The 16,095-nt window shown below is 62.9% G+C and overlaps 1 protein-coding gene across 4 annotated transcripts in view; it reads right to left on the reverse strand.

Annotated features, from left to right (window-relative positions):
* Positions 1-16,095, reverse strand: part of LOC116943961 (unconventional myosin-X-like) — a 34,977-nt gene that overhangs the window by 3,098 nt on the left and 15,784 nt on the right. For all 4 annotated transcript variants that reach the window (XM_076068025.1, XM_076068027.1, XM_076068026.1 and 1 more), the window contains 20 exons: positions 15,775-16,072; positions 14,741-14,877; positions 13,268-14,048; positions 12,431-12,548; positions 11,688-11,949; positions 11,248-11,343; positions 10,247-10,340; positions 9,775-9,830; positions 9,164-9,306; positions 7,762-8,106; positions 7,447-7,604; positions 6,788-6,911; positions 6,038-6,350; positions 5,408-5,618; positions 4,416-4,555; positions 3,947-4,100; positions 2,492-2,723; positions 1,536-1,713; positions 732-957; positions 115-306 (listed from right to left, as the gene is read on the reverse strand). In XM_076068025.1, coding sequence (XP_075924140.1) covers positions 115-306; positions 732-957; positions 1,536-1,713; positions 2,492-2,723; positions 3,947-4,100; positions 4,416-4,555; positions 5,408-5,618; positions 6,038-6,350; positions 6,788-6,911; positions 7,447-7,604; positions 7,762-8,106; positions 9,164-9,306; positions 9,775-9,830; positions 10,247-10,340; positions 11,248-11,343; positions 11,688-11,949; positions 12,431-12,548; positions 13,268-14,048; positions 14,741-14,877; positions 15,775-16,072 — 4,258 coding nt within the window. The remainder of the gene's footprint in view (positions 1-114; positions 307-731; positions 958-1,535; positions 1,714-2,491; positions 2,724-3,946; positions 4,101-4,415; positions 4,556-5,407; positions 5,619-6,037; positions 6,351-6,787; positions 6,912-7,446; positions 7,605-7,761; positions 8,107-9,163; positions 9,307-9,774; positions 9,831-10,246; positions 10,341-11,247; positions 11,344-11,687; positions 11,950-12,430; positions 12,549-13,267; positions 14,049-14,740; positions 14,878-15,774; positions 16,073-16,095) is intronic.

Here is a 16,095-nt window from a genome sequence, read left to right on the forward strand (position 1 = left end):
TTTGATGGGCAGAGGTCAACTGCCCCTTTGGTTCCCCACCTGGGCGGGCCTCTGGCGAGCGATGCGCGAATGTTTTTTTTCCGGCGCGGCCTGGCCTGACGGTGCCGCCCTCACCTGCGCGGTGCGGAAGGCAAGCGTGCGGCTGCGCGTGGCCACGCGGTACACGCCGGCCTCGGGAGAACCGAACGCCAACACGTGCTCGTACGGGATGGTCTCGATGGGCACGGCGTCTCCGCGGCAGTACACGCTGAGCGCACGTGCGCCCACGCCCAGCCACAGCTCGCGCGGGAACCCGCCCTCAACGCACTGCAAGACAAGAGGACGCGATGCACGCACGGGTAACGTGACGACGCGCCGCGACGTGGAGTTACATCGCGACTTCAATGCATCTCAGAAAACTGAGACAGTCGTAGCAGCGGCATAGTGGCCCGCGGGCCCCGGTGCAGTTGCACTGCCTGCACACTTGATAGCTACACTTGGGAAGCTATCGAGCGTGGAGCGTAGCTCCTCCATACACCGAGCCACCAAACAACATTCCCTTCCAGCAACACGCCCTACTCAAGCCCACTTTGCTTAACGTTTGGAATGACGTCTCTGACTATTCTTGACCGTGCAATTCCAAGCGTGTACCCGTCCACGCTTCCTTGCGCACTTTTGTCACGTTTGTTTAATTCACCCCAACGCGCAAATCGTTTGCGTCGCTCGACGCTGCTCGACGCCACGCGACTCGCCTCGACATCGAAGAGCGTGGAGCCGTAACCGGGCCACTCGCGCACGAGCGCCATGTACCGCACCATGGCCTGCTCCTGCCCCACGCCCTGCAGGCGCAGCCACGCGCTCGCGATGCCGGCGCGCGCCGCCGCCAGCGCCTCGGGGAGCGCCGCCAGCTCCTCGCCACCGGGTCCGCGCGGCCCCACGACCCCGCTGAACGACGAGGTTCTGCTGTCCTCCCCACAGCTGTGGGCGAGCAAGAGGCAAGGCGACGTGAGCGTCTGCATACGAGGGTGCGCGGGCAGTCTTGTGGCGGTGGTGGCAACGATCGGACGGTCGTTGAGACAACGAGCTTCTTGAGTTCGCATCGAAGGCAATGATGATGATGCGTCATTTATGGAAACGTGTTTTTGAATTAAAAGACTTGATGATGACCGGTCAGTTGTGCCGACAAGTTGCTTTTTCAGCGAAGTTCTCGCGATGATGAAGACCGGTCAGTCAGTGAGAGGACAAGTTTTGAACTGACGATGACATTGGAATGTGCAAAAGCTGTGAGATGTAGTATTTTTATGGCGATTTCAATTGCGTTGACCATGACTTGTAGGCCAGCGATAACACCAACTGAAGGATGAAATCAACATTGAAAGTTTGGGCGTGGTATGGCTGAGTGTGGCGCGGTGGAGTGTGAAATGGTGGGAATGTGGGCTGCTTGCGGTTCAGCGCAGCGTTGTTCAATACGGCGTGGTTGCACGTGACGCGCTGGACTTCAGCAGGACACGTCGCTAGACGGGACAACGGTTGCGCCGCACGTGTGGTGCACGCACATGGATCCATCCGGGCACGAGCCGGCATCGGGAGGCTTGGATCGACGGAGCAAGGAGCGGAGCAATGAGCGGCGCACGGCGCTTCCTAGGAGGCCCTGCGGTCGGCGCTCTCCCGACACCAGCGAGGAGGCCGAGGAGGCTACGGAGGAGCCCGGCCCTTGCGAGGAGGCATCGGCTCCTGGGGGAGGGGGATATGTCGCAGCGGGTGACGCCACACGGCGAGTTTGCAGAGAGAGACGCCAGCATGGTAGCAGCTCTAGCCACGAGCAAGCATTGCAAATTCTGTTTGTGCAGTCAATTGTGACCGGGCTGAGCCCGTCAACTCGCTGCACTTCACCAGATTTAATCACGGGCGGCCGAAATCTGGGTTCAAAGCCAAGATCTCAGTGGTGCCAGCTCAGCACCTTGAACTCTGAGCCACCTGGCTATCTCAGACTGTGTGCAGCTGCTGGGGCTACGGACACTTCATTCCTGAAGTTGCCACTCCATTTCAGTGCTGTCTGGTGAGTCGGTGCGAAGAGCGATCCAGAACATGAGACTAAAATCAACTGGTAAAAATATCTCGTGATGTCATCTGTGTAGAATAAAACGTTAAGTGATTTCCTATTCAAATTAGCATAGTGGCATTGTTTACAGCCATGGGCCGTTAGTTGAAATTCCACATTCTTATGATGGGGTAAGTCTATAAAATAACCACTGTTTACTTTTTCACAAAGTGGTACTCATTTATTGAGCTGGAGAGATGACGGCCGAGTCAACCCCTACCAGTGTTTATGAACTCGCAATTTTCCGAAGGCGAGCGACTCTCACTCTACCGCCGTGGCCACCTTGCCACGGGACCACGGTGGGAAGGGGCGGCCATTGACTCTCAAACGGTGGTCACCGCGGTAACGACGAGAGGAGCGCCCTCGTGCTGCCGGTGCCGCGGCAATTGGCGTCGGCGCCGCCGCCCTTACCGGCGCTCGCCTCCTCGGCGCGCGCGGCCCACTGGCGCTGCGCGGCCAGGCGGGCCCCGAGTCGTCCCACGGGGTACACGGCGTGCACGTTGGCCGGGTGGAGCGCGTCCGGCAGGGCCCCCCGCGGCCCCGCCTGCAGGTCGCCGTGCTCGTACTGCAGGCGCAGCGCCGCCAGCTGCCAGAGCGCGGCGTCGCGCAACGGCAGCGAGCCCCGCACCGCGCTCTCGTGCGCCTGGGCGGCGCAACGACAACAACAGCGACGTTTGCTGCCATCGGAACGCATCTCGGTCCAAATTTGCCTGAATAAATGTTTTAAAATGTGTTCTGCCCTAGGACTCGCGCGCGAGAGGGACACGCAGCACACCAGCATTTTTTGCTACTCCATCAACGTGTTGTCTTATAGTTTAACACGTAGGCTTTCGCGACCAATATTATTCATAATAAAGGTTTTTGGGTTAGATCGCATTATTTATAAATGTGTCGTAACCCTCCACCACCCGACACGACCAATCAGCAAAAAAAGTGTCACGTTGACAAAAGACAAATAATTCACTACTTTAGCCCACCGGTGTGTTGAAGAGTGAATCCACAACATTTACAGTTTGAGTACGACGTTTCGCTAGTAAATACATCCAGCATCATCGGGCAATTCGCCAGAATGGTAAAGGCCTCGCTTGCTCCTGGTTTAATATAGAGCAGCAGGGTGACATCATCATTTAACTCATATCAGGTGCAGTGATTAGAGTCTGATAGCCAGACAATTATTATTCAGTAGCATTCGAATAAGTTAGCAAACTGGACTGGTTTTGACATTCTGGCTCTCAACAGCAGTCAGGCCTGTTACAAAAACTACATTTTGCTGACGAGGCTCAGAATGCCGAAGCCGGCCGAGTGTTTCCTTAAGCAAACGCTGTTTGATAACACCGTCTGGCTACGCAGGCGTACCTCAAGCAGGGCATCCCGCAAGGTGCCTACAGTCGACAGCAGCCATCCCAGGTTAGCTCTCACGAGCTCTCAAAAAAACCTCACCGAGTCCTACGTTGTAGGCGTGGAAGTGGATTACACCCCCACACCAGCTCTGTGATCAGACGGAACCCCCCCCCCCCCCCCCATTCTCCGTGCCCCCCAGTGGCGTGAACCGTGGGATTGCGTCTGTACGAGCGTGCGCGTGTGTGTGTGCGTGTCTGTGTGCGAGTGTGCGCACGACTCGGCCTCAAATGAGTACCTGGTGCGGCCTGTAAATATCGCCACTAAGGAGATAAAGGCACCGGGCGTGGTGCTGGCCACCCACCCAATCGTGTGCCGTGTCGGCCTTTATAGGTGCTTGCTAACAGCACTTGCCCCAACAGTCTGTTACAGGCTATGAGGGATCTTTGTCCTTTGTGTGCATGTGCGAGTGTGCGCACACGGGTCCGTGCGTGCAAGTGCGTGTGTGCGTGTGAGTGCACGTCTCACGTGCTCGAACATAAAGACGAACTCGACGCTGTCGGGAGCCACGCGGTCGGGGTCCAGGAAGCAGTAGATGCGGAAGCACAGACGCCACGGCACCACCTCCTCGCCCCCATTGCTCCCATCGGCACCGCCGCTACCGGGTGGACTGCCGCCGGTGCTGTGGGGATGCCAGCGCCGGTTACGCACCCCGGTGGCCGCCACGGAGGCAACGTCCAACGACCCAACCACCACGCGTGCAACCAGTACGTAGCCTCGACAAATACAGCCACCGCATGGGCGACCCCGCATAACCAACCTCCACTGAACCACCATTATCGATAACAATCACATCACACGCAAGCACAGACGACGGAGAGAGCTAGGCACACGGAGATGCACGGACTGTCAATCACGTTTAAAATGTATACAGACTCCCTCCGCGACCACCGTGATTACGACGACGACGCAAAAGCGGGTGCGGGTGCCGCCTGACCTCTCGAAAGAGGCGAGCACGTCGGCCACCAGCGTGTGTCCCTCGATGGCACGCCCCTCGTCCGGCCCGCGCTGCGCGAACAGCGCGAACACGTTGCGCGTGTCCTCCATGGCGAGGCCGCTCAGCAGCTTCTCCACCACCTGCACGCGGCGCCACGCCGGCACGGACAGCGCCTCAAGCCGCCCGCCCGCCCACCCGCCCCCAACCGCCCGCCTCGTCGTCGCCTGGGCCGCCCCTAGGACTCGCGAGCGATTGGGAAGGCTGCGATTTCATCGCGGGAATTTTTTGTCGCATTCACGGCCGAAGTGCGGGAGAGAAACGACGATCCGTGGAGAGGTCTCGGAACGAGGTGCGGAAATTTCCCCTCGACCCCACCCCCACCCCGACAGACCGCGAGGCTTTTTTTGAAAGGAAGGAAGGAAGCGCTCAATTCAATGCGTTTTTCCAGCCAAGTCCACAATTTCGTGGAGTCCATTTCAATGAATGATTCCAGTGACCACTGTGACCTCTTTGCCAAACTCGTAGCCCTGGGACTCGCTGGGCCTCGGTCGCTTCGTCCCCCCGTGCTCGGCTGCGTCACAGCGCAGCCGAGCTGTGGTGCTGCCCTCCCCCTCTCTCTCTCCTCCCCCGTGTCCCTCCTCCCTTCCCAATTCACCTTTTCCCCGAATGTGTCTGAGAGATGGAGTTACATTTAGATGCTATGTACAATCAAATGATTCATTTATCCAGGGCAGCCTGCACTGGGGTGTTTGCCCAATCCCTTTTTCGGACGCATTCTGTGCGCGAGCAAATCGGGGGAGCTTCCACGAGAAAACCCCAAGGAGGTCCGTGCAGGCGGGTGCACGGACCCCACTTGCTGTCCTGCAACCCTCCTGCCGCCTCGAGCCCAGCGAGTCTGGGAAGGGGGATCCCGCAGACGGATCTCCGCGCGATCCACCGACCCTCGCCCCAAAAGCGGCGCCGGGCGCGCGTTCCGCGTCCGCGTCTCTGACCTCGGCGGCCGTGGTGTGGCTGGTGACGGAGACGCGGCACCGCCCGCCGCCCTGGCAGTGCACGGTGACGCTCATCTCCGCGCCGGCGGCCACGGCGTGCAGCTCCTCCCGCGACGGGGCGGCGCAGTCGCGTCCCCGCGTGCGTCGCAGCGCGTCGAGCGCGAAGCCGGCGCAGCGCGCGACGGCGGCGTCGCCGTGCCGGTCCCGCGCCCTGCGAACGCGCGACCGAGACACGGGGTGGGGGCGGGGGGGTCTGTGTCTTTTTGGAACAAAACGAGGGAAGTGCATGCTTGTGAATGCAATTAACCCAGGGTAAAAAGGAACGCTCGACAGCGCTTGTGCATTGCCTCTGGCCCGTGGTCCGTCCAGCCGTACACCTGTCCCCGTCTGTCTGTAACGGACGGGGGGGCGCTTGGAGAGCGTGTTCGGAGTGTTCGCTGTGAACAATATCTTCTCGGTGCACGGTGGTGCGCTCAAAAAATCGAGGACCACAAAGGTTGGAAACCGCTGGCCGAGAGGATCCGGCCTCGAAGGGCCTTGTACTAGCATTGACGTAAAAGGGCCTTTAGGCATCGTGGCTTTCGGCCTCGTGGGTGCCGGGCCTCCTAGGCTGTTTCGCTGCACTCTCACCGCTTGAGGTGGAAGCGCACATATCGCAGGACGGGCGGGCTGGGCCGAATCGAGCAGCTCGCGCAGGCGAGCAGCTCCCAGCACCGGCGCAGCTCCCCCGTCGCGGCGCCGGCGGCGGCCTCGCGCCCGCCCAGCGCCGTCTGCTTCACGAGCTGGCAGTAGACCTCGTCCTGCAGGGGCCGCTGCGCCAGGCAGGCCCGCAGCACGGCCTGGTACGCCGGCAGGGGGTCGTCCAGCGCGCCCAGGCCCCGCACGATGTTGAACATGTGCACCGCGGCGTCCTGGATCGAGTCCGGGCCCGACCCTCCGGGCCCTGCGGTCACCGCGGGAGACAAGATCGTCTTTGATCGTTAAACTCCCTCGCGTGGATTACGCCTCGAGGGGGAACCTCGCGCTGACCGGGGAGCCGCGGGGCGCCGATCGCCGAGCAGACTGCAGCCAGCGCAGCAAACGTGCCGTGACGTGCACACAGACAATTACATTTACACAAGCAGGGTGCATGTTCGTACGGTGACAAATACAGTGTGAGTGGACCACGTGGGGGAGTCTTGTTTTACAGTGGATGTTTGTATCTCTTTGTGTGCGTGTACTTGCTCAAACAGCCTCACTCCGTAGCCGAGTCCCCATGCATCTCCGTGCATGTACATCTGTGTGTCTCTGTGTGTGTCCCTGCGTCTGTCTGTCACCGCGTCTGTCTGTCACCGCGTGTGTCTGTCTCCGCGTGTGTGTCCGCGTGCCACGAGCCCTCACTCCGTAGGCCCGAGTCGCCGTGCGGCAGCGGCAAGAGCGGCGAGCGCAGCGCATGCCGCGAGTGGCGCAGGATGGGGTTCCGTGCGTACGTCTGCTCCACCGCCACGGCGTCCCCGCTCACCGCCTGCACCGCACCGACAAACGGAGATACCGCCGGCGCCTCGGTGAGGGGACGCCGGCTTCTCAAGCGGTGTCGCTGCACCAGAGTCCCCCCTGGCTGGCGAATGAGTTGATTTTGTCGAACCAGTTGAGAACTCAAAAGAGACCAGGACAAAGTCTCGTTTGCGAGAGTGACCTGGGGCATTAGTCCGGCAGTAGAGGGCGATGATTGCCGATGCGGTTTTTAATCTCAGCCGAGTAATCGGCAGTGTAATATTTTTACTTGGGATAGCTGACGTGGGGATGCGATGGCTCACTCTTGTTGATGGCGTCACGGGATCTTTAACGTCCATTGTGAGTGAAGTGCCCGGCGTGTGGTAGTAGTCGTATTAGTAAGGTTGTTACATGCATAGTAATAACCAGGGCAGTTTCTGGATTAGAACCGCGAGCCTCTGCCATGAGCAGTGAACGCGCTACCGCTCGCTAGGCCGCGTCACCGTCGTGAATTTGAAACTTGCCGAATATTATTTTCTGGTGCCAGGCAAGGCCCACGGACACACCTCGATGTGCCGTAGGAGCCGGAGGGTCGGCGTGGTGCCGGGCGGCCTGGCCAACACCACCGTGTGGATGGCCCCGGCCCAGCGCGAGGCCTCGGTGAGCAGCCCCGTGTAGAGCCTGTAGACGACGCTGGAGCCGTGCACGCTCACCAGCCAGTAGCCTGTGCAGACAAAGACAAAGATCCCCCGCGTGGCCTTTAACAGACTGATGGGGCAAGTGCTGTTTGCGAGTAGCGGCTATTTAGGTGCTCGAGCGATCCGAAGAAAATTCCTCTTCGCCCCCTCCCCCCACTGCAGAAGAAGACAGCGGATCTTCACCTGCGCTATCCTGCTGTCTCACGTGCGCCCGCTGCTGCTGCTGCTGCTGCTGCCTCTGCTGCTGGCCCTGCTGCAGGCTGGGCTGCGTGACGGTGCACTGCCCGGTGAGGAGGAGCGAGCTGATCTTGGCGGCGCCGCGCTCCGAGGTGCGGTAGACGTCGAGCGAGCTCTCGGTGAGCACCACCCAGCGCCGCTTGAGCGCGGCGGCGGCGTCGCCGGGAGCGGGCGCCGCGGCGCTACCGGCGGGGGCGGCGGCGACGCCGGCAGCGCCGCGGAGACGCATGGAGCGACGGCGGGACGAGCGCCGTCTCTCGCTGGGGTTGGCCACCTCCATGTAGAGCCAGCCTGCGCGGGCGGGGGAGGGGGGGGGCGAGGGGGAGGGGCGGGGGGCGAGGGAGGGGGGGTGCGAGTTGAGGCCGCTCCACGAGGAAACGAAGACGCGGCACGGAGAGGGTGGAGAGAGCCCCGCTGAGGGCCCAGCGGCCACGCGCTGAGCAGCGGCGTCTGTTGAGGCGAGCGATACCTGAACCGGTCCTGAACCTCGCCTAAGTCAACTCGGCCATAAATATGCACCCAGTGCGATGTGTGTACGCATTGGCACTGGGGAGACAAAGGCGGCCGGGCGTGGGTCTAGCCACAGGACCCCTTTGTGCGCCGTGCCGGCCTTCATAGGTGCTCGCTAAAAGAACTTGGCCCCAATGCTCAACTCGGGGATTCATTTTTCAGCGAATACTTTTTGGGTCGTTGGATGCTTGGAGTAGGCACGTGACTAGCAGCCACAGCGAGAGGCCTACTGCATACGGCACGCCGTGATGACTCATACGTCATGCCGTGATGATACATACAGCACACCGTGATGACACATACGGCACGCCGTGATGACACATACGGCACACCGCGATGATACATACGGCACACCGCGATGACACATACGGCACACCGTGATGACACATGCGGCACACCGTGATGACACATACGGCACACCGCGATGATACATACGGCACACCGTGATGACACATGCGGCACACCGTGATGACACATGCGGCACACCGTGATGACACATGCGGCACACCGTGATGACACATGCGGCACACCGTGATGACACATGCGGCACACCGTGATGACACATGCGGCACACCGTGATGACACATGCGGCACACCGTGATGACACATGCGGCACACCGTGATGACACATGCGGCACACCGTGATGACACATGCGGCACGCCGTGATGACACATGCGGCACACCGTGATGACACATGCGGCACACCGTGATGACACATTTTCCAGGTTTCCAACCTGCCTGGAATAAAGCCGCGAGAGTTGAGGCTACGCGGTGGGAACCTTCGTCTTTGTCTGCGTGCGAGCGAGCGAGCGAGAGGTCGGCGGTTCGCCCCCACACCTCTGACGACGAACTCCTGGCCCTGCACGCGCGCGTCGCCCTTGCTGCGCTGCAGCAGCGACATCCAGGCGAGCGCTTCCCGCGGCGACTCCGCGGAGAAGCGCAGCATCCGCCCGCCGCTCAGCACCGAGAATCGGCAAGCCCTGGTCGCCGGCATCGGCGACACGCAGCAGACACGGAGGAGACACGGAGGAGACAAACGGGGTGGTCACAATACTCTTTGAGTGGAGAAATGGCAACAGATTTTGGGTGAATACCGATAAAACAAAGAGGCTCCCCCCGTCCCCGATCTCACTGGAGAACCTTCTGGGGTTTAATCTCTGGCTTAGAGACATCGACCCACGTCAAGTCGGATCCACGCGTCTCACAGCAGATGCGCCCACCACCACCACTGTCATAAGCGGCAAGTCAAAGAAATCCTGGCGTGAGATTGCGTAAATGCTGGCCAGACCATTGTAGACAGACTCCCAAAAATTGTGCACAGTGCAGGCAACGAATCCGGTTTCTCATGGACGACCGATTGAGCAGGAAGAGACGACAGGTGTTCATGGTGTTTATGGTGTTTGTGGTGTTTGTGGTGTTTGTGGTGTTTGTGGTGTTTGCGGTTTCACCTTTCTGGATTTTCTGAAGCGCAGACCGCGTCGATCATCCCCACGTCCAACGTTTCCTGGGAGCAGGAAAACAACAACTCAGATCAGGGTCGTGGGAAGGGATCGGATCAGAAAGTTTAGGGGCGCGAGAACATCGGCTCAGACGGCCATGGAGACGTGTCACAAGAAGAAGAGAGGGAAACCGCACGGGAAGAAGGTGGCGAAGGGTGACGCACCAGGGCAGCGAGCAGGAGGACCGTCTAGAAAGAAGCGCTTCGAAGAGGTGAACCAGGATGTGAAGGACTGCAGAATGGATGTCGAGATGGCCCAGGACAGGATTGGGCCTGGAGAGACCAAGACGGCGGAGCCGCGTGAGCGGGGAGGAGAGGAATCGGGGAGCTCTCCGCGTCTCCTTTCACTCGCGCGCCGGGCGCGAGCCGCGACTGTCGCGGCGCCGCGAGGCCGTCGTGCCGGCACGTGCCGCAGCACTCACCACGGCGTTGTCGGGGTTGGCGAGCTCGTCACGCATCTCCCGCAGCTCGGCGAGCGACGCCGAGTGCACGCGGCTCAGCACGCTGAACCACTCACTGTGCCCACACACAGGTACACACGCACACACACACACACACGGGTACACACGCACACACACACACGGGTACACACGCACACACGGGTACACACGCACACACACACGCGGGTACACACACACAGGGGTACACACACACACACACACGGGTACACGCACACACACACACGGGTACACACGCACACACGGGTACACACGCACACACACACACGGGTACACACGGGTACACACGCACACATGGGTACACATGCACACGGGTACACACGCACACGGGTACACACACACACACACACGGGTACACACACACACACGGGTACACACACACACACACGGGTACACACACATACACGGGTACACACACACGGGTACACACACACACACGGGTACACACACACACGGGCACAAACACACACGCGGGTACACACACACACACACGGGTACACACACACGCACACGGGTACACACACACACACACACGGGCACAAACACACACACGGGTACACACACACACACGGGTACACACACGGGTACACATGCACACGGGCACACACGCACATATAGGATGAGAGTGAACGAGGGCACGCATGTGCGGAGACAAATATCTCTCGTGCAGCGTCTTCAGGCTGTTGGAGCAAGTGCTGTTATCAGCCGATGAAGGCCGCCACTGCGCTCAAGGGGGTGGGTTTAGCCAGCACCGCGCCCGGCCGCCTTGTCACGATTCATCTACGCCGACCTCGGGGAGGCCTGGGACCGGATCAGATGTCCGCCACTTGTGTTGGCCGCGAGTGGGAATCGAACTCGTGTTGACGAGTCCGTGGTGCAGTGCGTTGACCTGGGTTCCAACCCAGCGCCTTGGCGGTGCCGGCTCAACTCTCCGATGTCGTGGACTTTTCCCCGAGGTCACTCACCTGGACTCCTCGGGGGAGTCGGCACGGAGGTGGTAAACGCGCTCCGGCAGCACCACGTCGATTCCGTTCTCGCTCTCCGGGTTGTCCACGATGGCTCTGCGCGCGCACACACGCACACACACGCACACACACACACACACGCACGCACACACACGCACGCACGCACACACACACACACACGCACACACACACGTACGCACGCATACACACACACACACGCACACACACACGCACACACACACACGCACACACACACACGCACACACACACGCACGCACGCACAGCCAAGCGTCACAGTTGGCTGCTGGGCGCACGTCATCAATGCACCCGCGTGCATCCTGGCGTGCGTCCTGGCGTGCCGCTGTGAGTGAAGGTACCCCCCCTCCCCCCCACCCGGACCTCACTGACAGACAGACAGGGCGAGGAATCTGCACTCGTACTCGGCCTTGAGGATCTCCAGGACGCCCCGCGGGCGGCGCTGCTTGTCGCTGTCGTAGCACAGCAGCGCGTCGCGCCGCAGCACGAACCAGCGGCGCTTCCAGACGGCGCCGCGAGCCCCGGGGGCCCTCGCGGCGCCGCCGCCGCCGCCCTGCAGCTTGAGCAGCCAGCCGGCCTTGAGCGAGTCCTGCTTGGTGCGGAACCACATGAAGGTGTCCCCGCGGAGGACGCACCAGCGCCGCTTCCACAGCCCCATCGGCCCGCCTGCACGCGGCGCGCACGGCACAGCGGGACCAGACGGTGGCACGGGGCGGCACGGGGCGGCACGGGGTGGCACGCAGAGACGTGCCGATGAGCGTGTGTTTGATGTCGGCCTTATGGGGAGCGGCGGTGTAGCGGTTAGCGCGCTGCGCTCCGAACCTGGCGACCCGGGTTTGATTCCCACTCACGGCCAACACCGGTGACGATTATTTCAACCGGTGCTGGGCCTCCCCTAGGTCGACTCGGCCTCAAATGAGCACCTGGTGCGTTGCGTAAAAACATCGGCGCTTGGGAGACAAAGGCGGCCGGGCGTGGTGCTGGCCGCCCACCCCCTAATGTGCCGTGCCGGCCTTCGCGGGTGGGTGCTACTCGCTGGCAGCACTTGCCCCGACGGTCCGTCGAGGCTACACGGGGGACCTTTGCCGTGTGCGTGGTGGCGGGCGTTGCGGGGCGGGTGGTGTGGTGGGGCGGTTGCGCCGCTCACCGCGCATGCTCAGGTGGCTCGAGTGGTAGGGCCGCACGGCGGCACCGCTCGTCACGCAGCCGCGGCGCGACGCCAGGATCTCGTCCTCGTCCGGGGCGCCGTCCGAGTCCTCGAACAGCTGCACGCAAAGACAGAGATCCCCCGTGCAGCCTTCACGGACCGTCGGGGCAAGGGCACGTTCGAATGCAGGCACGGCGCGCCGCCTCAGGTCCCCCCGTGCCGACGTGTACGCGTCGCGCCGAATGCTTCGTTGAAGACCGACTCGACCGAGGGGGAGGCCCAAGACCGGTTCAGATATATTGGCGAGCGGGAATTGACCTCGGCCCGCCAGGTTCGTGGCGCAGTACGCCAACCAATCGGCATTGGCCGTAGGAACGTCTCCCCGAGGTGGTCACCGTCTCTCGCGGACTCACGGTGCGACAATCCATCCTGCACGCGAGCCGGCGCCATCGCTCCGTCCTCCGCGGTGCGTTCCCTCCTCTGGCTGCCACTCTGGCGTTAGTCTCTACCACCGGCCCCCCCACAAACACAACCCCCCTACCTCCCGGGCGAGCGACGAGCCTCTTCATCCCTCCTCTGCACATGCTCTACGTTTTTCATTCCTTCTCCCTCATCGTTCCTCATGATCATGAGCCGGTCCTCCAGTATTCCCGAACATCGGTTCCGAGGGAGAGCGACGATGCAGGAGGAAAGGGATTCCGCAAACGACCAAATGAGGAGGAGGAAGAAGAGGGCAGAGGACCCAAGAGGAGGGCAGAGACGATGGCGGCCAAGGACCCGCCGAGCGCCAGACAAGAGCGGTGTTCTTCGCCGGAGCCGCCGCCACCCGGCTCTCACCAGCGCAGAGGGGATGTCGGTGGAGCCGTAGCCGAAGACGGAGCTGTTGTAGGTGCCCACCGAGTAGCGGAACTCGCGGTCGGGGGACAGGAGGCGGCGGCCCCGGCGCAGCGACACAGCCGCGTCGGCCCGCGCGCCGTGGCCCCCCTCCAGCGAGTCGCCGCGGCGCCAGCTCCACTCGTCGTCGCTGCGGCACGACAGCGCGTCCGGCGACGGGGCCGCCGCCGCCGCCGCCGCCGCCGGCGGGCCGCCCGCGACCGCGGCGGCGGCGGCGCGGCGCGGCAGGAACACGCGGGTGTAGCCGGGCCTCCGCAGCTCCTCGCTCAGGAACACCGCGTCGTCTTCATCGGCGTCGCCGCCGCCACCGCCGCCTTCGTGCCCGTGGGCGGATCGAGGCGGACGCGGTGGCGCCAACTCCCCCTGCTGGGGGCGAGCGGCCGGGGCGGAGGGCGCCAGGACGACGCTCTGCCCGTCGAGCGCCGTCGCGGCGGCGAGTCCGACGTTCCCTTCGCCGCTGGCGACGCCGTCGTCCGCGTCGGCCGCGTCGGCCGCCGCGGCGTCTCTGTGCACCCACACGGGCGCCGTCGCGTCCGGGGAGCCGCGGCGTGCCGCCGGCGGAAGAGGGGGAGGGTGGCCGGCGCCGACCGGACGGGCCCGGCGGGCCCCGGTCGGCGGGGTCGCCGGCGCCGGACGGAGGCGCGAGCGCTCACGGCGGCGCCGCACGGCGCGGAACCGGCGTTGGATGCGGACGGCGCTCGCTCGTAGCCGCAGGAACCAGCGCCTAGCAGGGGGTGGAGGGGGGGGGGGGGGCACGGCAAAGCTAGCGCCCGGATCTGGTGGGGACGCGTCCGGTGGTCGGAACAATGCGCGCCAATTTGGGGCTTCGTTTCAGCCGGTCCCGTCGGTGCCGGTGACCGTATGCGGCACGGACACGGGGGCTGTCCCGGCCAGACCACCGGGCTGGACGCATCGCGACGAGGCGCTCCCTCCTGCCCATCCGGCCACAGCGCGGAATGTCCGTCGTGGGAGTGACGCGGGGGTGACAGGGGGTGACAGGGGGGTGACAGGGGGTGACAGGGGGGTGGGGGTGACAGGGGGGTGACAGGGGGTGACAGGGGGGTGACAGGGGGGTGACAGGGGGTGACAGGGGGTGACAGGGGGGTGACAGGGGGTGACAGGAGGGTGACAGGAGGGTGACAGGGGGGTGACAGGGGGTGACAGGGGGGTGACAGGGGGTGACAGGGGGGTGACAGGGGGGTGACAGGGGGGTGACAGGGGGTGACAGGGGGGTGGGGGTGACAGGGGGGTGACAGGGGGTGACAGGGGGGTGACAGGGGGTGACAGCGGGGTGACAGAGGGGTGACAGGGGGTGACAGGGGGTGACAGGGGGGTGGGGGTGACAGGGGGGTGACAGGGGGTGACAGGGGGTGACAGGGGGGTGACAGGGGGGTGACAGGGGGGTGATGCGGGCACCTGGTGAGGTAGGCGAGGACGGCAGCACGGATGATGGTGGCCGCCTCCTGCAGCCTCTCCTCCCGCACCACCCAGGGGCCGTCTGCCGAGCCCTGGGGCTGGCCCTGGGGCTGGCCCTGGGGCTGGCACGGGGGCACCTGTCCGGGTGAGAGGAATCGGAGCAAGGGGGTCAAACAGCAACAGCAGCGATGCGGTGGACGGCGTGTCGACTGCACGGCAAGCAGCGTGGCATCGCTGGGAACGACGCTGGAATGCGAGCCAAGGCCCTCGTCTCTTGTCGTCGGGACGAGCCGTTCCCCGACTTCGATGGCAGTGGTGCATCAGGACAAATAACAACAAGCTGGCTTCACGTGACGAGGCAAGAAGAGCCCACAGAGAGACCAGCTGCCTCAAGTCAGACCGGAGCTACTTCGGAAGAAGGCCTCCCCACAGGGGCGGCCCTCGACTCGCTGCTGCCAGCAGCTGGTGCCCGGGAAATATTTTGCGACTAATTTCCCTTTAAGTTTTTTTGAGCGTCATTTTTTAAACAGAGGGATAATTATTCGGATCGTCCATCTGTCTGCCCAACCAACACATTCTGAGAAATGTTGAGAAATTGATTATAATTCAAATTCCCTCTGTACACGCGTGGGATTATGAATAATGGCATCTACATTATTTTACTTGTATTTTTTTCCTCGAATTTGACGGCCCACTTAACTTGGCGCCCTAGGCGCCCGCCGAGTTCGGCGATATGGACGGACCGCCCCTGGCTCCCACCACGGAGTTCCTTCGATGTCTCCTCGCTCTGCTGGCCACTGTGGGCCGACCAAGGGGTGGCCAGGAATCCAAAACGGCTCACCAGGATCATCCGAATAGAAATATTTATTATGTGTTGGAGGAATCCGGTAAGCTTTCACGGTGTTGCACAGTGCGCAACACCCTGGGTGGCAGCGATCCCTTTGGCGAGGTCTTCATCCAGCAGCGGATAGATGATGATGACGACGGCTGCGACGATGACATTTCTCTCCGCGCGCACCAGTGAGGGGTCTTACCGAGCTGCCGCCATCGGGAAGCTCCCTGCTCCTCCGGTCCCCGCTCGCCACGCCGCCGAGCGGCCACGGCACGCCCGGCACGCCGAGCGCCTTCGGGCCGGCGGGGGGTGGCGCCCCGTTGGGCTGCCGGTCGCCGTCGCGCCGCCGCCCGTCGTTCCCTCCGTGCCGTCGGTCCGGCGGGCTCGGCAGGCGACGGTGGACGTGGTTTTGCCGCGGATCGTGCGGCCGACGAGAGCCGCGCGAGTCCCGGCTCCCGGGGTCGCGCGGGGTCACCTGGCACCCCATCAGCGCCTGGTACCTGCGGGGGCGGGGGGGGGGCGG

This window comes from Petromyzon marinus, chromosome 19 (genome assembly GCF_048934315.1).
Source record: "Petromyzon marinus isolate PM22_M1 ecotype Great Lakes invasive population chromosome 19, UKy_Petmar_22M1.pri1.0, whole genome shotgun sequence".
NCBI classification, from domain to species: domain Eukaryota; kingdom Metazoa; phylum Chordata; class Hyperoartia; order Petromyzontiformes; family Petromyzontidae; genus Petromyzon; species Petromyzon marinus.